The sequence below is a fragment of the Tympanuchus pallidicinctus genome, unplaced genomic scaffold (assembly GCF_026119805.1).
Source record: "Tympanuchus pallidicinctus isolate F22 unplaced genomic scaffold, pur_lepc_1.0 scaffold27, whole genome shotgun sequence".
NCBI lineage: Eukaryota > Metazoa > Chordata > Aves > Galliformes > Phasianidae > Tympanuchus > Tympanuchus pallidicinctus.
In genome coordinates, this window is record NW_026294744.1 from 5,450,428 (window position 1) to 5,473,909 (window position 23,482).

At 40.6% G+C, this 23,482-nt stretch overlaps 1 protein-coding gene across 1 annotated transcript; it reads right to left on the minus strand.

The window, feature by feature from the left end:
* Window positions 1-5,971: 5,971 nt before the first annotated feature.
* Window positions 5,972-23,398, minus strand: SAMM50 (SAMM50 sorting and assembly machinery component). The gene is made up of 15 exons (XM_052690702.1): window positions 23,261-23,398; window positions 21,234-21,344; window positions 20,243-20,344; window positions 19,182-19,269; window positions 17,302-17,408; window positions 15,418-15,548; window positions 15,116-15,203; window positions 14,446-14,574; window positions 13,480-13,551; window positions 12,377-12,463; window positions 10,413-10,483; window positions 9,753-9,820; window positions 8,482-8,628; window positions 7,006-7,147; window positions 5,972-6,182 (listed from the first exon to the last, which is right to left on the minus strand). Exons 1-15 carry the CDS (start codon window positions 23,279-23,281, stop codon window positions 6,137-6,139), a joined length of 1,410 nt encoding a protein of 469 aa, XP_052546662.1. The 5' UTR covers window positions 23,282-23,398; the 3' UTR covers window positions 5,972-6,136.
* Window positions 23,399-23,482: the final 84 nt, after the last annotated feature.

Consider the following 23,482-nt stretch of genomic DNA (forward strand, 5'->3'; position numbering starts at 1 on the left):
CAGCTGTGGGCCAGATTTGCATCAGGCTCCTCTAGATGGGCTGGTGAGCAGTGATCCTGCCCTGCTAGGCTTCCCACCAGGAGCCCCAGACACACAGGCTTAAAAATGGACTGGTGTCAGATCAACAGCTTGGGAAAACCTAGGCAAAGCCTCTCTGACGGAATCTGACTTTTCTAAAAACAAGCGAGACAAAAACCAAATTGTGACCATCCTATGGTCCATAGGTTCATAGGATGTCCACAGTGGCCCAAAGTGTCCACAAAGATCAAAGATCTGGAGCACTTCTCCTGTGAAGAAAGGTTGAAGGGATTGGGCTTGTTAAGCTAGAAGAAGAGAAGAGTTCAGGGAGACTTCATTATTTACTCAGAGGGCAATGAGGCAGTGGCACAGGCTGCCCACAACAGCTGTGGATGCCCCATCCCTGGAGGAAATCAAGGCCAGGCTGGAAGTCACCCTGGGCAGCCTGATGTAGTGGGTAGCAGCCCTACCCGTGGCAGGGGATTGGAACTGGGTGGGCTTTAATTTCCTTCCAGCCCAAGCTGTTCTGTGATTCTGTGACTCTATGCTTTAGACTGTAGGGCAGCACAGCAAGCTCACAGCAAGCAAGTATATCAGAGCAACCTGTGAAACCTGAGTGCATTTCCCTGATTGCTCGATCTCCATCATGGACACAATGCGCTGGTTTTGTGATAGCCATTCACTACAGAGTGCACACAGGTAAGGCACCCAGCCTGCTCTGCCAGCTGCCCTGCTCTCCCATATCCCCCATGCAAAGCACTTTCACAGTGGTGTTGAGCAATATGCAGTTCTGTAGGATGAGTTGCACCCCCCGGAATAACAAGAACCACTTTGCCAGGTTTAAGAGCTGCACAAGCTGAGCAGCATAACTGAAAAGTGATACTAGCGATGTGAGTAACTGGTGTTCAGACACAGAGTAAAGTCAGGGCATGTTTAATTCATTTGTTGCTTTAAGTACTGATCAGTCCTGATTACACAAAATCTCTTTTCTCATTCATTTCCAGAATTTCTTACTCATGATTTCAGAAATTAATTTCAATAAGTGGAAATCCTGCTGAAGACATCGGTTATAAGTTCAGCTTCTCTTCCTGTTTCCTCAGTGTCCCAGGCCTGCCAGCAGCCTTCAGTTCTGATCCTTTGTGTTGCAAGGTCCTGTGATCTGTGTTGCATGGGGCACACAAGAGGGGGTGCTATCAGGATCCATCTGCATGCAGTGTTTAACATGGAGCTGATGCAAACAGCAGTCTTCATGGTCTCACCTTCATCACTCTGGCTCCTTATCTAATGAGACTCTCGCCTCACATGCACATCTCCCTCCCCAACCCTGCTCAGGTTGTCTTTACAGATTGTCTTTACTGCTGCACCAGACACTCATAACCTTGCTTTGGTACAGAAACTAACAAGTAACACTGCCTTTAACAATTTGTAGGCTTTATGTTGTGCTACACTTGATTTTGTCATGTATGGTAAACCTGAACTAAGAATGAGGCAGTTTTTTCTGGATTAGACAACCCTTGCCTTCCTCAAACACCTTCTTTCCTGCAAATACCTCACAGCGAGTAAAACTGCCTTGTGTTTGCACATGAAGGACCTTTTGATGAATACTTTTTATCGATACTCCTTCTTTGGAAGAACAAATATGTTCTGTTTCCTCAAACAGGCATGTTGCTCATGGCAGGGGAGTTTTATGCCATGCATTTGCTAGTGTAAAAAGTGGGTTCTCCTACCAAAAACTTCAAATATTCGCCTGTGTTCAAATACACGCGCTTCAACTAGAACACATTTTTTCCAGTGAACATCTCAACTGTTGGAGCTGTTAATGAGATGCAAGGTTGCCACCCAGATTAACAAGTGGTGCAAATACAGGCATCCTTCACACAGAGAGTATCCATACCCCAAACCCACGGCGCCAGGCTGGCCAGCAAAGTGTGCCTGCATCATGTACAGTGGCTGTGTCAATGCTGAGAGTGTTAAGTGTTGCAAAATTTGTTAAATAAGTTCATTCTAACACAGCTCCTGCAGATTTTGGAATGCTCTAAAAATCTTCACTGAGTGGCACCCACGATCTATAGGACTTGTGTGTACAGAACAAGCACTTGTGTGAAAGTGCAGCAAAGAGCTCAAGGCCAAGCATGCATCGTCTCCACAGACAGCAATAGTTTCTGCTGTTATTTCCACTCTTTAAGTTAACATTAAGATCGATATTTTTGGTAAACAGAAAAAAAAATACACACAATAAAACAAATCAGTGGTAGGGGTTAGGGGAGTGGGAATGAACAGTAGCTTTACTTATGCCAAAGAATGATGTTCATTGCTTAATTGCCCGTTTCATTTATTACACATCTTTTTGAAGAAAAAAAAAATCGTGCAAAATTAAACAATTAGAAAGGAAGTCATTTGCATTCTATTGCCAGGTTAGACCATTTACAGAGGTAATTTCCAGTGCATCCAAAATAACCCGAATGTGTACAACAATTACAGGTCACACCGAGGCACACAGATGTTGATCTGCAGCAGGACTGCATGGTGGATGTTTCATGTCATAACATTAACACTGTAGTCTTAGCTTACACTTAGCTTTAAGGCATTGTTGCTGTCCAACCTCTAGAAAAAATAAAAGTCAATTGCTTCTCACGGCAGAACTGTTTTTTATGAAATTGTAATCAGAAAAGCTGAATACAAACTCCAACCAAGAAAGCAGGGGCTGGTTCACAAGCTATGCACAGTCCAATGACATATGAAACTGAACTGACTGAAGTAAAGCACTTGAAATGTAAAGACTTATATGCAAACATCTGTCAATAATTGAAAGAAAACTACAGAGATACATCCATTCACCTCCCGCTTTGGTATCTTGATTGTTTATAAAAGAAACTTTTCAATTTGCTGCATAAATAAAAAGCATATCAACCTATTGCAAAATGAAAGGAAGCTGGATTGAGACCAAAAAAAAAAAAAAAAAAAAAGAACCTCTATGGCAAAAGAAAGCAAGATCACACTTCAAAAATCAAAGCAAAATGTGGAGTTCAAACAAACAGTGATCTTCTAAATAGGAAATGAAGAACTTATGTCAGGACTTCATCGAGTGTCTGTTAGTCTTAACAATCTAGCTGGCCAACAGCCATGCAGTGACACAGCTGCTGAGTGGCCCTCCATCTGCAAAGCGTATGCTGTGTGCAGAACAGCTTTGGGGATGCAGCTCCATCATGCATCTGCAGCCCCCAGGAGGAACTATAAGCACTGAAGTAACTACACAGATGAAGAAACTGCCTCAGATGGTACCTGCCACCTCAGCACTGTTCACACAACATTAAGGGCCTGCAGCCATGAGGTCCGGCACTTGCAGATATTTATCACCGTCTCGCTGTCACAAACTGCGACTGTGGCTATAAAAGCAGTAACAGCTCAACTTCTCTGTAAGTACTGTGGTATCCAAGACTGTCCATTTAAGCAAACATCATGCTTCTGAATTGCAGTTACTACTGCAGGCATTCCTTACACCGTTTATCCTTTTCCAGTTATTCACTCTATGACCAGAAATGCACTAACTGGTTTTGTTTAGCATTACAGCCAGTTCTGCAAGGATTCTGCTTTCTACCTATCTTATCCATCCCGACTACAAACATCTGCAACAAATTTCAAATAGGACTAAGGATTAAATTATTCTTATCTATATTATACTCAAGTAATAGCACAATTTGGCTGTTGCTTCCAAAGGAATATGGGAATGCACTCCTCTATATTTTGTGCATTTTTAAATGCCATAGGAAAATGTGGCCTTTCAACATAATGCAATACAGGCAGGGAAACAGTGACTCAGGTAAAGGCTTGTGATTTTTCCTCAGTTTATTATCACTGGTAATTCTATAGTGTGTGGTAAAGCACAGGCTGTCAGTGGATGTGCTTAAAACATCTGTTCAGCCTTTAACAGTTAAAGTTCCCCTGACCCTTCCTTCTATTGCAGAGATCACAGTTTTCTCAACTGTGGACCAGCTTACTAGTGTGCAGAGACTGAAGCTGAGACAATTTCTACTCAGGAAGGCTGCCTTGCCATTTAAATGGCCAAGCGATGATAGCTTAGGAATCTAAAGGACTGAATTTGAGCAGACCTTAACATCAACATCCACAAGCCCAAGTTCCAAAGGCAATAAAATACATCTAATTTTATCAATATGAGCAAAATGAACTTCGAACTCCTGGGAGAAAATCCTAACAGAATTGTGGTATATAAACATTTCCATTCTTCCCACTAAAAATATTTCTCTATGTCAAAAAGTGGATGGTGTTGGAGGAAAAAAACTAACATTTGTTGACATTCTTAACATAGTGTCATTTTTTATCTTACAATAACAAAAACTCAGGAATGCTTTGTTAAACATATTTGCTATAAAGGCTGTCAGATACACACACTGAAAAGATGTTCTTTATATGTTTAAATGTGATTTGAAATAGACTTCTGTCATTCATGCAAATTTTTGTTTTGAACATCTATGATGTTTATGTAAATTAATAAAACTTTTAAAAAAAGGGAAGGATGTTAACTGGAGCTCTGCACAGACATATCCTAAGCTTTGTATTTTAGAAAGTGAGCTAGCAACAGGACCAGATTTAGTCACTGTATTATTGCAAAAGCAATACATACCAGCGGTAATAGTAATGAATACAATTGTAGTCTCTTTAAAAGAGTGCAATGTCAGTGCTAAATTAGAATCATAGAATGGTTTGGGTTGGAAGGGACCTTTAAGATCACCTACTTCCAAACCCCTGCTATAGGCAGGGACACCTCCCTCTAGACCAGGTTGCTGAAACTTCCATCCAGTCTGGCCTTCAATGTTTACAGGGAGGGGACATTCACAACCTCTCTGGGCAACCTGTTCCAGTGTCTCACAACCCTCACAGTAAAGAATTTTTTTCTCATATGTAGTCCAAATCTACCCTCTTCCAGTTTAAAGCCGTTTCCCCTTATCCTGTCACTGCATGTCCTTATAAAAAGTCCCTCCCTGGCTCTCCTTCAAGCCCTCTTTAGGTACCAGAAGGCCGCTATCAGGTCTCCTTGCAGCCTTCTCTTCTCCAGGCTGAAAAGCCCCAGCTTGCTTAGCCTGTTCTCGTAGGGGAGGTACACCAGCCTTCTTATCACCTTCACGGCCCTCCTCTAGACCTGCTCCAATAGCTCAATGTCTTTCTTGTGTAGGGGATCAAGAACTGGACGCAGTACTCCAGGTTGGGTCTCATGAGAGCACAGTAGAGGGGCACAATCCCCTCCCTCGACCTGCTGGTCACACTTCTCTTGATGCAACCCAGGATACATTTGGCTTTCCGGACTGCAAGCACACATTGCCTGCTCACGTTGAATCTTTCATCAACCAACATTCTCAGGCCATTCTCTGCCCAACCTGTACCTGTGCTTGGGATTACCCTGACCCAGGTACAGGACCTTGTACTTGGCCTTGTTGAACTTCATGAACTTCCTCTCAAGTCTGTCCAGGTGCCTCCGGATTGCATCCCTTCCCTCTAGCATGTCATATTCTTGGATTTTAGTACTTACTATGATAGATAGCTGGAGTTGAACATTTACAGTATGCAATTCAGTCTGTATGAGGCACTGAAGTATAGGTCATTTTACAGAAGTGAAAAACACATTTGAAACAGCACATTTTATTTTACCTATAACCACTAATTTTGCATCAAATCATTTTTATGCACTTTGATGATGGTAAAAAAACTGACCATACACATGCTTGGTCATCCCAACACTCGTGAGACTTGCAATTAGAAGTCTGAAGGCTGCGCAGGCCAATGACAACTACAACCATATGGAAAGAATCCAAGAACCAGTTTCCAATGAAGTTCTGGTATTTCAAGAAGCAAAAAATAAGTAAATGCTGTAAACTAAAATAGCTAGTATCCCACAAATATTCTCCCATCTTTGACAAGAATCAGAGGTACAAAGAACTTTTAAAGCATAATTTTTTAATGTAGTTTCTCGTGGAGTTGGAGGCAAATCATTCAGATGTCTACCAGTATTTCAAGAAAAAATTAGACCGTATCAAGCTATTCTGAACTCTTGATGTCCATTAGAGAGCTTATCTTCATATTATTAATGTGAATTGTTTCCACGTTAGAGGAATCTGATTCCTGCTCCAAACTGAACACCATCACATATCCTGAGAAAAAACAAATAATAAACAGCATAAATGAAAAATAAGGTACTGATAAAATCAATTTTCCCTGTGCCTCAATTTCCATGAGGCACAGGTTTTCCATGTCTGGAGGGTTACAGTTCAAACTTTAGCTGACAAAGGCTCTTTTAACTAAATGCTTTGTCAATGTGTCACCCATATGGAGCGCTTACATTTTCAAAATAAAATCCATAATTTTCAAATTGCTGCTATTTGTTCACAATTCACACGAATGGCAAGTAGAAACATAAACGAGTCCTATATGAAACAGTATCTCACACAGTATTTTTGCTACTACACAGGCATGAAGAGCTCCCTTAAGCTTTTTTATTATGTATTATAATATTTTCTTAGTGTAGAATAATTGGTTGCTAACAAATTATTTGTTCTCCCTTTCTTTTTTTCTGTAATTACACTTGTGTCCATTTTTCAAGCAAAGACATTAAACTTGTGATTTATCCAATCATTTGTTTTTGGAAGGCTTAGGAAAATCCCTTGAGCTGTTTGAGTGATCATTTCTACTAAAGAAATGAAATCTGCTACACAGCTATTCACACATTTCAACAGCTGATCTCAAGTTCAATGAACTATGAAACCTGATACATAAACAGTCTTAAACTAAGAAGTACTGTGAAACAAATGTGGACACAGCCAGCTGAGAGAAAAGAGCATAAAATGTTAAAAAAAAATAATCTCAAAACTGGCATGGAATAAACAACAGACAACAATTTTCTCTTCCAAAACCAGGCAGAAGTGCAGTTACTTTTAACACTAGTTACTACTAAAGGAGTCAGTGTAAGAAACAAACCTGTCACCCGACTGTACTCCCATGGGGAAACAGTAATTAAGTTCTAATCTAGCAATGTTTCCAAGTCGGAGCACTATTCCAGCACCATAAGACCATCGGATGTACTCTGCCAGCTTCTGCAGGTGAGCTTTGGGACCATCACCTGAATGCAAAAGACCAGGACAACAAAGAATCAGAGGAGATTGCTGAGGTGTTCAAAGGCTATCTGGATTTTAACAGCTAGAAGCCAGACTACTTAGGAGCACCTCCTGTAGATTAAAAGCGTATTACACACAATTCTCACAAAAGCCAAGGACACTGGACTCAAACTACCCATTCCTAAGACTCTGGCTGAATTTCATTTCCCAGCATAGGGTACCTACTTGCATGAAATGAGTAGTAAAGCTTTAACCAAATCTTGTAGCAAATCTCTACTGGTTTTATAAAGGATTTATCTGATTTTCACTCCCATTTGGATGCCATCCCTCTTCATCAAGCAAGATATTCTATATCAAATATCGCTATATCCCTGTACTGACTTTCACTGGGATAGAGTTAATTTTCCTCATAGCAATCCATACAGGTGCTGTGTTTTAGTTTTGTGCCTAAAAGAATGTTAATAACACACTGATATTTCAACTATTGCTAAGCAGTACATGCACATCACAAAGGCTTTCTCTATAATCCACTCTATCCCCACTAGATAGTAGGCTGGTGATGGACAAGAGGCTGGAAGGGAACACACACAAGAGGGCAGCACCATGCTGAGGGAAGGCATAGCCCATACCATACAATACCATGCTCAGCAATAAAACTGCCTGGGAGTTTGCCATGGGTTGCTGCTCCTCAGCACCTGGCTGGACATCAGTCAGCTGGTAGCCAACAACTGCTTTTTATATCACTTGCTTTTTTTTTTTTTTTTTCCCCTCCTCTTTTACTTATTACAGAATGCTTGAGGTTGGAAGGGATCTCTGAGATCACCTCCCAAAACTGATTAAACAGATACTGAAAAAGCATTTACTAATGCACTGCAATACATCTTGAAAAAAGTTGGCTATGGGAGAAAAAAAATTCTCATCAGCCACCACACACCCTCATCTATACTACCCACATCTATACCATCTACGCCACCACTTTTTACTTAGTCAATTCCAAAAGCCATTATAATATCACTATAACGTCAATTAATCAATTACTACACTGATTTGTGAACACCACCATGACAAAGATACTACTGCTACCATGCCAGCTCTCCTATAGTTGTGCTATAATTTATGTGAAGAGTTAAGAAAACTACTGGCAATATGTCAAATACACAAGTTCATAGCAACAGCTTTTTGACAGCCACTGAAATATACGTAGCAAACAAAATGCTTTTGAGCCAATAGGCCCTTAGCAGTTCTCTCCTTTTCGCTTTTGTATATAGAGAGAGTATACACATATTTATATAGAGAGAGAGAAGCAGATTTTGTTATGTACAATTCTTCTGAGGCTTACCATAGTTAAGATTGCAGAGGTTTCCAGCATTGAGGAAGAAATGTGTTCGGAAAAGGTCTCCAAACCCTCCTCGGCCTGGGCGGAAAGGTAGAGGAGTGTAGAGATGCAAACCTCCAGCCCAGTAGGCTTCTCCTCCCAAGTAATCACCTAGTTACAGAAAATGTTGAAATGAATAATGATACATTCAAAAATGAATTATTCAAATTCAAAAATGAATAATGATAAATGAAAGCATTTACCGTGGAATACCTTAAAAGAACCAGGTCTTAAAGAGACAAGAACATATCCTTTAAGTTGCTCTACACTGCACTGCTACCCCTTTCACAGCTCTTGCCAATTGCTTCTAGCTCTCCCCAACCTCACAACTATCAAGTAGAAATTAGGATTTACACCATTTTTTACGCTTTCCAAGTGAACCAATCTTTTTCTTCACGCCCTCACCTGTGGCATGCACCTACTTGCAGTTCATCAGAGGTTACCTTCTGAAGCTCTTCCACATATTTACCTCAGTTGTAAAAATGGGAAATTGATACAGCTAAGCAAATAGTCTATAATAACAGCAAGTCAGAAGAATAAGGAACAGAACTGAGGAAATTCCTGTCTCTCAGAACACCTCTGACGATCAGATTGCCTTTCCCCTAAGCTACCTGAAAATATGCTGAATCAAAAAGAGATTCAATGCCACTATTACTATCTTTCAGGACTTTTTTAAGCTCAAAGGCTTACTAATTAAAGAGACACACTGGAAGTTTGAAACTTATTCATCCCTGCTAAGGACCACAGGTAAACCTGGAAATAAAAATACGGTTTTAGAAGTTCTGAGCCTCAAAAGTAAAAGAAACAGGTGCCAGAAAAAAAAAAAAAAAAAAAAAAACAGAAAAAAGAGTTCTAGCATATCCTTGATTTATTTTAGGTAAAGCCATGCACTGGTGAAATTCATGTTAAGAAGCATTGGAAAACTGCCTGTATTTTATATACATTAAAAGTCTGAGGTTAATACAAAAAGAACAAACATAACAGTAACCTACAGAAGTCTGAAGGCAGGCTGGGTTTGTAGAAGTACTTACGGCTTCACTAAGAACTACTGGGTTTTGTTCCACTGTGAACTAATATCTAATGACAGATCAGAGACATAACTCCTCTCAGAATCAAAGAACTTAAAGGGAGCAACTATCTTAAAGCTACAGAAAGCTTACAGACAGAATCTGAGGATTCATTACAAACTAATATTTTCAGTATTGACAGAAGAGCAGGAATTGAAAGTTTCAGACCGTCACTCTGGGGTCCAATGCTGTACATACTGAATCCTCGCACACTCGTTGGTCCACCAAGGTAAAACCTAGTAAGTACAAACAAATCTAGTTCAGTGCTTCACTTGAAACTACTCACACTTTTAACTTTGTTTTTCAAAATTGCACGTGACTTCATAACAAGTCTAGTGAAGTCTGCTATAAGAATTTGGATAGAAATACTCTAGTTAAGGTCTATTACACGTGAAGCCAACACAGTTGACAATAATTACTTACTATAAATAAGTCTGAAGTCTAAATGATTTCTGTTGATGATCTTTAAACACAGGCACTGGAGGGCAAAATTACCTAAAAAGCTGAGTTATTACATGACTTTACTTCTAAAAATACCTGCAGTGTTATTTATGCCCAGTATGAAATGTTGAAGATGGTAAATACCTCTTAGAAATAGCAAATATTGATAGGCAGAGCTACTACTATTGAATTATCCCTCCCCAATATGGAAATAAAAACCAGAAAGCATGTCTTGATTATTAACATGCACATACAGCTAATTAGTTTATTTTTATTATCCCCCAAGTCAGAGCTACTTCTGCTTCTCTATTCTGCTGCACAGTTTGTTTCTCATACATTACTTGGGTTGACTGAAAGAAATTAAGAGACATTAAAAAGAAACCTTACCTATCAGCTATACTGGATGGCTTGTCTCCAATGGGTACGAGCATTCCACCCCAAAGCGATGCTGAAAAAACCTTTGGAGAAAAAAAAGTTGTTGTTTCTCTTTTTTCCTTTTTACTAATATGTAGTATTCTATTTCCCTAAAAAAAAAAAATGCCATTGCTTAATAAAAGCACAGCTCCCTTTAGTCTGACCAAAAGTTTCAGGTGTTCACAGTGCATGCATGGATCTTCAGTAACTGTAGTTTTAGGAAACTCTTGATCATTGCTGCCCTCTTTCAATGCTATGCAGTGCTGCACCTTGAAGTTTAAAGTAGGAAATTTTAAACCAAGCGCTGCTTCCACTATAGCTAAAGAGAGCACTTGTCCAGCTTTGACTTCCCTACAATTTTTCATGCCTTGAAATAAGACAAACCCTGCTGACATAAATTACTCCATGAAATTTTAAACCAGTAGGAGGTTACATTCAGAAAACAGAAATAGTTTTACTTTATCACCTGACTGCAAATTAGCCTCACAAATGAAACCATTTTCCACAAATCACTATATTGGCATCAAATACATACATATAATTACTGCTTATCTATACAGTAACTCCTGGAAGTCAAATCACTGTACTAAATACATTTAATCATCTGCTTGCAGTCTGTGTAAAAAGCACAAGTTCCAAGCGGTGAGCTCTACTGTCAACACTTAGGCTAGAGGTGCTGGGCAATTTCTCTGGTGTGCAGCTCCTGTTACCTTCCGTCCCCAGAGGCCCAACACATCCCTCTGTCACAATTAGAGATGAGCCCATCATCAAGTGCATACACATCTCATGAAGTAGTACACAGCATATGCAAAGGCCAGGTGCACGCCAGTCCGTACTCAAAAGCAATAGATCTTATAAAATTATCTATATCTTAGGATGAGATTTGCTTCACTTTTATTCATGATGTAGCCATACTGGTTAGTCATGACTGAGAAAGAAGGAAGACCTTTTTGGACAGCCAAGAAGTTATTAAATTACTTCATAGGGAAACATGCTGTTTTGTTCAATGGAAAGACAGCAAATACATGTAAGATGACTAAAAGCTCATCATGCTACGCCCGTTCTTCCACCACACGATGTAATGAGAAAGGGCTATAACCAAAGTGCTTTAAAATGCCTTTCTATGTTGGCCTCATTGATCTAACCCAAAACTTCACTGAGCTGAGTCTCCTTGGAACAAAAGCATGAAACAGCAGACAGAGCCTTACAGAACCACCACTTTATTAATATCTGTACTACGAAAGTAGCTTTGAGTTTTTCCAGTTATAGCATTGGCATAACATATTTCCAATCTCTTCATTATACCAATCCTTTTTAGAAAACTGTTCAGTGACAGGGACTGTACCAACTTTTTAAACATTATTTATTTAAATTTAGTATGTTGGGGTGGAAATTATTGCCACCTCAGTTTTTACATCTTCATAATGGAAGTTGCTCTGAGTGTTGTAGTGAAACCACTTTTCCTTTCTTTCCCAGCAGTTTTACATATCAGAGATAATCATCATACAATACATGCTACGATTCCAGAATCAGTAGCCACACGTTCATAATTTCAAATGGTGAAAGCTAACTAAACCTGACTAAAGAGAAGCCAGACTATTCATAGTCAGGTGAAAAACATTTTCAAAAGCCAATCTTACAAAAATTACAAAAAAAAGACGTGTCCAACACTCCTTCTGAAAGGAAAATAGTTCCTATGGGGAACCGTAGGACAATTCCTTCTTTCCAAACTGTCCAATTCTCAAGTGAATATACATGGCAGAAACATCAGTTTAGAAATAAGAGTAGTTCACTTCCAAAAAAAACCCCACACTCAGATCTCTACCATCCATCTTTCACTTCGATCATCTTTTTTTCAGTCCACACTCATCATAAGACATAGGTTCAGTCACCTCATCCATTATTTCAATGACTAAAATCTCTTTTTAAAAAATTACCGAGTCCCAGAGAAGCTGCTTATTCAATTGCAACTCAAAATCTTCTTTTAGAAAGCTCACATCTCCACCTGTATATCCAGCCAGCTCCTGCAAAGACAACAAAATTTAGAGTTGTGCTGGGTATTACATGTTTCTTCCCATGCAAAAGTCATCACGTGTGCATCCACATAAGTAGTGTTTTCTGTGTACGAAGCACATCAGATATTGAGACAAATGAATTCTGGACCAATGAAAAATCAGACCTGACTCTCATAACTTATCTGTCTCCTAAATAATAAATCTGTTGCTTTCTAAGCCCTCTTGTAAGCGAGAACACAAAATAAAAAAACTTGAAAATCAAGCAACCAAAATCAAATCTCTGATGTTCATTTAGTACCTATGAAATCTTCTCAGGTGCTAAACTGGGGCTGAAGAACCAAATACAAACAGTAGTATTACACAAACTGTAGTTGAATATAACAAATGACTGAATTGGTGTTACACACAGCATCTAAGAAATGGTATGTTGACTAAACCCTGAATTATATCTGCCATTCTCACTCAGAGGAATTCTCTGCTGCAGCAGCACTTCTAGTTTCAATGGCATTTCAAAGCAATCTGCTTCTGCAGCCCTGCAGAAGTTAATGCTTCTGAAGTACTAAACCCTATAGCACAAGAGACAGGTTTTCTAAAAGCTCTAAGTGCAACAAGAGTAAAAACCACGTGTACACCACTCAGCGTTATTTCTATCCCATCTTTCTTACTTTTCAAGTAGCAATATGACCAGAGTCTGGCAGCTTTGCAGTATAGTGGCAGGAAACTTCTGGAATCAAGTGAAAACAAGGGGCCACTACTGCCAATTGAGTGGAGAAGAGATACTGTCTTGTGATGAAGCACCTCTGCTAATAAATACGTCAGTGCTAATGGCAAGAAACTGACTGCACAGTTTGAGCATGACAAAGAAATGAAAGCATGACATGAGAAATGAAAATGTGCCTCAGTTAAGAAAAAAAAATCATGTTCTTTAAATGGTACACTCTATTCATCATCACTCTATCCTTGTCAGTTTATGAGATTACATATACGGATAATATCCAGTAACAATAGAAGTAATTTAATCCTACCTGATTAATTTTCAGCAAAGCACCTCGTTTGGGCAAGATTGAAGAGTTCCGGGAATCAATGACCATGGCATGCTGGAAAGAATCAAACAATTATTTTTCAGTTCTCATATCCACTCAATATCACAAAGTGACACCATTGTTTTCCAACACAACCTGTGCACACAGAGGGAGACAACCACAGATCCAGGCTTGCACAGCTCCACGGATTTGAGAAAAATGTTTCAGCAGTCTAAATTAGTCTTAACTTCAGAAGAGGCCACATCAAATGCATACATTTATTTGTTTATTTGATTAGCAATAACTTTCGGCTGTGATACACACATAGCAGCAACAACGCCCCAGTGTGTATCCCCAATTTTGTGACATTAGGCAGCAAATAGTTTATAACCCACAATTTGACCTACAAATTAAAAATCAGCAAAAAAAAATGCTATAGGAAACAGTATTTAGAAACGGCACAGCAACTGTAAGATGAAAAAGGTTGTTGAACCTATTTTCTTCAGCATAAAGAAGGGGGTGCAGCATGGGGGAGGTAAGATGGCAGTGCTCAGAAAGACAATGAAATCTGGCCTTGCAAGATCCCCAGCAACAACTTGTTGGATGTGCTCTATTCATTACTCTGCAACAATTCAACTTTATTTGCAGAGGTTAACAGTGCTGACACATAAGTAACCAATGCTGCAGCAATAGATGCTAGATGACAAGGAGGGTCTTTTATACAGTTCTGAAGAAAGAACAGGCAAACATATGTAACAGTCAAAATGCAACAGCCAACTTTGAAAAAATATTTTCTCTTTGGATCTCCTGGATGACTGTGTGAATGACCAAGCACAGCAGAAGACATATCTGAAGAAAAACACAATACCTACTTAGAAAGCCAGACAAAAAGCTCCTTTGGAATCATTCGTAAGACTGCGATTACTCAAACTAACATACGCCCCATATAAGACAGGAAAAAAGCCTTACAGATACAGAAGATTTAAGAGAGTGTCCACTTTCTTCTCGAACAGAAAAGGATGCTGTTCTAGCAAGACAGCCAAGCTCTCTCCACACACCCTCCCACTTCAGTGTGTGATTGGTCTTCCAGATTGGAAACTACAAAAGAAAAAAAAAAAAAAAGAAAAGAAGGAAAAAGAAAAGAATTGAGACAGTAAGACCATTTTTCTACAAAATTGAAACAAACACTTCCCTGAAAAAAACTCTCTCTCTCTCTCAAGCTTATTCATACATGAGCCTCTGCTTTTTCTTTCCACAATTCTTTGATCAGAAAGAAATAATTTTTCATTCTGGAGTAATTCTGCTCCAGCCAAGAGAGTTTCTCCAAATAGGTGCACACAACTCCATTTAGCCCAGATGAAAAATATCCTGAACTGGGTTTATATGGTGAGCAAAACAACCATCTGTCTTTCTAAAACAGCGCTTTAAGCATTAAAAACTTGCAGAAGAATGCAGTGGCATTTTCATATGGCGAAAATAAAGATTACATTCCAAGGTCTCTTTCAAACAATGACAAATTTGCACAAGTAAAAGTGTTTCAGTCATTAAGAAAGTAAAGCAGATATTTGTGAAAGCCAGCTGTGACCTGAATTATATGTAAATGAAGCATGTGCTCCACAAACACTTGTGCTACACTTACATTAAATTCTGTTGATATTCCTCTGTCAGTTTCACGAAGAGAACTCCAAGGGAACTGTCCAGTTACTTTATACAGGTTAACTGAAAAACTGAACCAAAACGTTACTGGTAGGTTTGAAAGGGAAACTATTTAAGTAGGTGGAGTTTTACATTATCACAAAAAATTAAGAAACCAGCTCTGATACTTTAAGACTAATAGATCCTCAGTAAAGGAACAGACTGGATTACTACTCAGTGAAACATCTTACTAACTGTTCCATATATCTTCATAAAAAAAGAGATACTCAGAAATGTATTTCCTACTTTCTTTCGAAGTTTCCAGGCTGTGGCTTGAAGAATGACAGGCCATATGAAGTTTCTTTTGTTCCATAGGAGAACTGGAAGGTTACCTTTTCTGCACGTCCAAAGAGATTGGGGAACTTGAGCCCAAGTACCTATATAAATAAGGAAAAAAACCACCATTTCATAGTTTGCTAAGTTGCATCTTAATCACATGCTGAAGATAGGTACCTCTAACCTGAGAATGAGAAATATAGGCATTAAATATTCTAGAAATTGAGCAATTTTTTTTCTTATAAGACAGGTTTTCCTTTGCAGTGGCAGCAACAGCCATCATGATACCACACATTATGGTTAGAATCATCACCCAACTTTTAAGGCTGTGCAGTGCCTGCTGACATTGTGTGTTCTCACTGTATAATTAGCACTGCTATTATTTCCAGCAAGATCTCCCAGCCAATCTAAAAGGCTGGATAAATCCTTGGCAACTGCAGGCTTTTCAGCAGATCACTGGGAGAGCTACGAGAGCTACCTGCCAGGTAGGGACCATCAGAACCATAGCAATAAGCCAATGGAAGATTATCAGTACAGTGCCACACTGATATTTCTGTTCTGAAGAACAAGATATTAATGGCAATACAACACACCATTACAACTTTCCAGGTTTGAGATGAATTTAGGGATTAGGATAAATGTCAAATCAGTTCAACTCTTGAAGAAACATAGCTGCTGTCAAGACCAGTGTATGCTTGTGCCATGCTCTTATCACCCAAACATTTTACTTCTCAGTAACAAAATAACATCAAGTAGAAAGGGAAGCTGAGCACAAAAAGAGAAACCAAGGCAGCTCTAAGACAGTTTTCAAATGCACTACAACCATGCATTGGATTTATGTGGCAAAGTTTTCATGACTGGGGGCTGCAGGATTAGTCTCAGTGAGAAGAGTCCAGAAGCTGCTTGAGATCAGACAGAAGCCAGTTCCAGTAGCATTCCCTACTGGTTTCTTTTGAACTGCAACATCCTGGACACTGCTCCCAGCAGCATAGATGGACAAGCATTTCTCAACTCGCTTGGTTCCAATTCTCCCTGCATTTACATAACACCACTACCTGACTCGTGCAGTAACTTATCCAGGTTAAAAATACTTCTAAGAAGAAAAGGATGAGTCCCTTGATCTGGCTTATGGACCAGACCCAGGAAGAGCCATGCTGTGCACATGCAAAGGTAGAATGGGAGCAGGACTAAGCATAAGAAAGCAGGATGTACTTAAACTAGCACTACTGTTAACATCAAGGTAACAGAACAGCACAGCATTTACTTCTTTCTGTTGGTAAATATTCTTCACACAAGATTTTAATCAGATGCATTCTGAAGTGAATCAAGTAGAAATAAGTTCCACAGTTTATGTGGGTGTGAAAAACGCAGTACTCTGCAGCCCAAAATAACTGGTACTGGGCTCAAATCAGTGAAGGACCAAAACAACTTCTAAGTCAAATATAAAGCATTCTGACTGAGAAGAAAAAAAACCCCAACAGTTAAATAGATCTCATTCAAGGTAAATGCCAAACTACTTTATCTACTAAAGAGACCAGTACCTTAAATATTATAAAAAATAATTGAAATAATTTTAAGAATTAAAAAAAATCCAACATACTGAGATAGCATAATTGAGTTATATTTGTACAACCCTGCCCGCACAAAAAAAGCTTTTGCTGAACGAAAGCCTGACTAATACAAAGGCTCTTTAAAGACAAAAGTCCAACAAAGCTTTAGTAAAGCAGGATCAAGAACATAATTTAGCCTGGATCAAGTCCTCACTTATTTAATCACTAAATTCCTTGCTATGCTTGAAACATGGAAGTTAGAGGGCTATCAAAGGAATTAATAATTATTTGAAATGATCCATACCATACTGCCTTCATTGTTGCCAACCATAGTGTTATAGCTTCCAGTTAGCCTTCTCAATTCTGTCACCTCAAAGGTTACATCTAAACCATTTGGAAGGGCATCATCTCCTAAATAAAGAAAAAACAGTATCTCTAAAGAGCTATTTAGAAAACAAATAAACACAGACAGAAGACAACTTCAGTTTTTTGAAAGCCAATTGAACTGAATGATTATAAGGAAACTATTAATGCAAAGAAAAACAGTTTGGTAAAAACATGAGGAAGGGTCTGGAGGGCAAGATGTATGAGGAGCAACTCAGGCCCCTTGCTGTGCTGGGCCCAGAGCAGAGTGGCTGAGGGCAGGCCTGATGGCTGCTGCAGCTCCTTACAGGGAGCGGAGGGGCAGCGCTGAGCTCTGCTGTGTGACAGCGACAGGGCCGAGGGAACGGCATGGAGCTGTCAGGGGAGGGCAGTTGGGGGTCAGGGACAGGGGCTGCAGCACAGGGTAAGTGGTCGGGCCTTGGAACAGGCTGCCCAGGGCAGTGGGCATGGCCCCAGGGTGAGAGGAGTTAGTGTTTGGTCATTTTCAGACATAGGGTTTGGTTTTTGAGTGATAAGACAGGAGTTGGACTCAGTGACTCATGTGGGTACTTTCCAACTCAGGATAGTCTATGATTCTGTGTTATTTGTGCATGCATACAGAATTTTGTACAGTGGTCCAGACATAGCAAAAGGAATGCTGTCATTAGAGCAGAGCTCCCAGCACTTTACAGCTAAATGCCAAACAACAGAAATTGTCTGGTTTCCTTCAGGCTCTGGATGCGGCAGCTGTTCCAAAACACAGATGTCAAGGGTACCTAATTCTGCTTGAAGCAGCTGGGACAGCAGCCCATTGCTAACAGTCTGTGGGACTGCAGTGCTCTTGCTTCTCAATAGCGTGACTTTCTCTTGCTGGAAAGAATACTGACAAGTTTGCAAAGCAATCACAAGAATAGAAAATGCAATTAATGCCTTAATGAGGAACCTGCACACACTCAGCTGCCCCATATATCTTATAAGGTCATTTTTAATTAGAAGCACTGATACAATTACTAGTAATTCCTCTAAGCACAAGTTGATTAATAAGCCACCCGTAAAATGAAAGTACAGAAGGTATTTTCAAGCTTTTCCTCAAGTGTTTATTCTTCCTCTGAAAATGTGGATTAAGGCACAGGTACCGTAATTATTTCAGCTGTGGTGGTTAACTCATTTTTGCATATGTTAACTAATAGTTACACATTTATGCAGTCACACTGAATCACAGAATCATAGAATGGTTTCGGTTGGAAGGGAGCTTTAAGATCATCTAACTACAACAGCCTGCTATAGGCAGGAACACCACCCTCTAGACCAGGTTGCTCAGAGCCCCATCCAGCCTGGCTTTCAATGCTTCCAGGGAGTGGACATTCACAACCTCACTGGGCAACCTGTTGCAGTGTCTCACCACCCTCACAGTAATAAATTTCTTCATGTCCCTCAACCTGCTGGTCACCTTTCTCATGCAACCCAGCATACAGTTGGCCTTCTGGGCTGCAAGCGCACAGCGCCAGCTCATGATGAATCTTTCATCAACAGACACCCCCAAATCCTCCTTAGGGCTGCTCCCATCTGCTGCCTAATCTGTATGTGAGCTTGGATGTAAATACATCGCTTTCATACAGATAGTGGATATAGACACACATATTCTCATATATAGAACACCTACGTTTTCAAATAAAATATAAAATATATATGAAAAATATAAAGGTATATGAGAGAGCTTTAGAAATTATATAAACAAAAACAATCTGACCTGTGACACAAGGAAATGTACACTATAGGAGTTTATGTAGAACGGGTGAGTTTTACTGAAGCAATACATACCTTGACAGGTATCAATCAGAACCTCTACCTGTCTAAAGATTCCTAGACGAAGCAACTTTTCACGAGCTTCATGCGATTTTCTCATTACCTACAGGATGAGATAGGTAGCTCAGTACTTCAGCTTACTGAAAATAACCAGGATGAAATAGTTAAGGTGCTGCTAAATCACACAATATTCACAGATTATGTATACAAAGACATATATGTGCTTTCAAAACAGATCGCAACTGCTTTAACACTCAAATCCATAAAGAAATTAAACCAAGAGCATCTGGCCAAATTTCCTACCCAGCCTGCAACCTAACTGTTCAGATGCTTAAACCTATTATTCAAATTGGTTTCAGTACTTAGAACTTACACATCTATTTACTAGGCCCATGCTTTTGATAAAAAACAAACACACACACACACATTAATCCACTTAAATCTAGACTAGTTTATAGGTAAAGCCTTGATTCCTTTTTGCACTTCCTAAAGTTCAGAAAGCAGGCATGCCCTAAATAAAAAGGTAGCATTCACACTTTCCATGTTAATTTCACACACACGCTCTTTTTCTACCCTATCTGGAGATAAAACTCAGTGAATTTCATGACAAATTCAGCAGTGTAACCAAGAACTACGAGGGGACATATGCAAAGAAACTGCATACAAAAGAAGAATATGGACTACATGGCAACTGCCCTGTACAGCCAGAAGAAGACAATTCCTGGCAGCCACACTACGGGTGCTGGTCGTCTGTTCTGACTACTTTTCTTAAGCAAATTAACTGAAAGTGTCACCTGTGGAATTAGCAATTCTCAAACAGGAATGGTGAACCTGAAAATATCTCGGAGTGCTGTCTGCCATCTCTCAACACCTTTGAGCTGAATGCATCAGAAAATACAGAATCTGCCAGTACTGTCTGTTTCAGTTTGGCTTCCATTTGCAAAGTTTAAAATCACTACAAAAACTGGCAAAGTTGCCTCACGTCTGAGAAGAGCAGCCCAATGCAGGAAAAGAGAGAGAGAAAATCATGACCTGAATTTTCAAACAGTAAGTCTGTTATTCATCACAGTACTTACATCAATGAGATTTTTAGCCTTGAAAACATCTGCGATTTCATACATGATAATGTCATCTTTAGTCCTTCCAAGTCCATCAAAATGCACGTGCTGAACGACCACCTAAAGGCAACCCATGTTTAAACACAAACACTGAATTTGCATCTAACAATGAGTATCAAAACCATCTACACATAAAATAAACACATGCACAAAAAAAAATTGACATAAAATCACCCATACTATTGTCCAAGTGAAAAACCCAAAGATTCCTATGTCAATTCCTGCTAACCTACATTATAAGAAATCAGTGCTGCCTACAATTCTGGAAAATTGTTCCTCTATCAAGGGAAGAGAAGAAGGCTCTAATACCAAATCTAATACTGTTTCAAGCTGAAGAGATAGTGGACAATTGTTGCTGGGATTTCTCTGGTGTTATATGAACAAATCAGTCACCGCAGAAACCACATCAAGATACTCAGACATTTAAGACAGAATATGTAGGTAGCTGTAGCTAGCCATGTGTTTTATCTGCTACGGAAAGAGTAGCAGATACTTAATTCTTTCCCTGTATGGAAAGAGTTAAAACAACAAAAACAACCAAGCAACACAATGCCACAAATTATTAATATTCAAACTCTATTAAAACTGTATAGAGTAGGCTATAGAACAAAGGAGAAATAAATGATATAGAAACAAAGATACCTCTTCTGTCTAGCAAGGTTAAACACAGTATGGGCCAAAGCAGGGATCTCCTTCCACGTGAAATAATTAAAAAAAAATAAATCAGCATCTTTTGCTGAAGTTAGCATTTACCTATTGGTAACACAATTGGTAACACAATTCATGTGATGGCAGTTTACTCAAACGTGGCCAATACTGTGCCCTGCAGATTAAGGGCAGCTGCACGGCTCACTGCTAAACAGCACTGTGGATGAGGTTACTTCTTATGAGGGAGGGTGAAGAGTAGCACCTGTTAAGAAAAAACCCAGGATGTTGCCTGGGTACTCACATCTTTGTTTTCAAGAATTTCCTGCTTGGCTTCAGGCTCGACTTCAACCAATTCAGCTTCTTCTCCCAAGGCCCCAAAGTCTGGCCCGCTTGCTGGAAGGGGCTCCAAACTCTGGAAGGATACAAGGAAATGGCATTTAATGAAGTATGCGATTTGCAACTTATCTTCTGCAAAGGAGAAAGGTGACTGTTTCTGATCCTGTGCTCATCTGGTCACAGGGGAAAAAAGCTGAAAAGAACCACGAAATGGGGGGAGTTACCAGCACATTTGTTACCTATGTGTCCACTGTCAGTTTTAGTAAAAGCTAAATAGCTTCTATGTCAAATAATCTCTCACAAACAATATCCTCAGCTCTTCCAAGAAAAATCTTATTTTTAAAGCACGCTTCCTGTGTTAAACAAGAACTCCACTTTTTTTTTTTTTTTTTTTTATCAGGGAGCCACTCCTTAGTTTGGGTTTTAGGGAGGAGCGCGAACGATGAACGATGAAGAAAAAAAGGTGTTTTCAGTGCACTATTTTGCTTTACGCGTATCTCTATGCTTTTATATTTTAATGTCATTTAAAAATATCCCTCCAAGTGACGTTCAGGTCCCAGCCATCAGAGCTTTCAAGGTGAATGTTTTAATTAGAACTGTTTCTAAAGAATATGGCTTTATTTACTACACCTGAGGAAGTCCTAAAGTAAGACTCTTATCACAAGATGACAGATTCAAGCATGAGTGAAGGCAGGGTTACCTGCAGAAGCAGAGGTCGGGGTTGGGTAACTCAGTAAATCCACTTTTAGTCTTAAGTTACTAATACAGTCCATGCTGAATTATTTAAGGAGCACTGGGGTAATAAACTGCTGTTACACATCAGAATTAAGTTACACAAGCAATGCGTCCTCTCTAGCTCGCAAGTTTTCAGGCATACACGAAGTGCTCTGCAACCACACAATGCTCTATAGCAATACATACTGCAGATGAAGAAAATCAAACGGTGAGGCCCTGGCACAGAAGCTGTGGGTGCCCCATCCCTGAAGGAAATCAAGGCCAGGTTGGATGTGGCCCTGGGCAGCCTGAGCTGGTTGGCAGCCCTGCCTGTAGCATGGGGTTGGAACTGGGTGAGCTTGAAGGTTCCTTCCAACCCAAACCATTGTTTGATTCTATGAATACAAAACTAAGAATATGAGAAGTTAGTCACGGCAATTAGATGCTCCAGAACCATGACAGTCCCCTGCAGCAATGTGCCCCTCAGTTGACTAAGTGCCATATAAAAGCTTCCTTGTATTCAACAAGTGTGGAGAAGGGAGATGGGCCTGGGGTCTGGAGAAACCGCCCCAGATCTGCGCCCCAGATAGGCTGGCTGCTCAATGACCACACTTGGTTAGCAATGTTGTTTCCCACAGGACTGTCAGACTCTGGAATGAACTGAACCTGGTCCCAAGTTGGAGCATGGTACAGGCTCAGCAGGGCAGTGGCTGCCAGAGTTGAAGAAGCATTTGGACAATGCTTTGAGATATAGGGTTTGGATTAGGATGACCCTGTCTGGAGACAGGAGTTGAACTCTATGATCCCTGAGGGTCCCTTCCAACTTGGGTCACTATAATTCCACGCTGCTTTGGCCTCAAGGTTGACTCCCTGTGTCTGCTTTAAGGGGAAAGCAGCTTAAGCAAAAAACACTTTACATTTTACCAAGCAGGGTGCAGATCTGCTCTGACTTCCTTACGCTACAGCCAGCAGCACTGCCAGCCTCTCCCACCTTGTCCTCCGATACCCCAGGGCCCGACTCCTTCGCGGCCCGCCTCCCTTTCACACAGCGACGAGCCAAAGCAGGAACAGAGCCGCCCGCTCATCCCGCGCCGCTCCCGCACGGCAAGCACCACGGCCAACAAGGAAGGCAGCGCCCACAGGCGATCCCCGCCGCCAGACAGGAGCCGCGGCCCCGACCCGCTCGAAGGTCGCCAGGATAGCGCGGCCCCAAGGCCGTTCTCCCGCAGGCCCTTCCTCCCATCCCCTCCCCTCCCCTCCATCGCGGCGCTCCCCTACCCGGGCGTGCACGGTGCCCATGGCGGCGCGAGCTGACGGGCGCTCGGCGGTGGCAGGCGCGGGACCGCTGCGCTCAAGGCCGCAGCACGGGGGCGGCCATGACAGGAGACCCCGCCCCAGCGCCCATTGGACGACGGAGGCGGAAGGGGCGGGGCGAAGGGGCAGTTCCGGAACAGCTCGACCGGAAGTTGGGGTGGCGCTGCTGGGACTGCGTGCTGCGGA

Bases quoted from the DNA above. Each gene is read 5' to 3' on its own strand.
- SAMM50 (XM_052690702.1), bottom strand. From the start codon at position 23,281: ATGGGCACCGTGCACGCCCGG. The intron at 15,549-17,301 runs GTATGGATCATT...TTATTTATATAG, and splicing joins GCAACAATGAAGGCAGTATG to GTACTTGGGCTCAAGTTCCC. The intron at 14,575-15,115 runs GTAAGTGTAGCA...TTTCTTTTGTAG, and splicing joins GAATATCAACAGAATTTAAT to TTTCCAATCTGGAAGACCAA.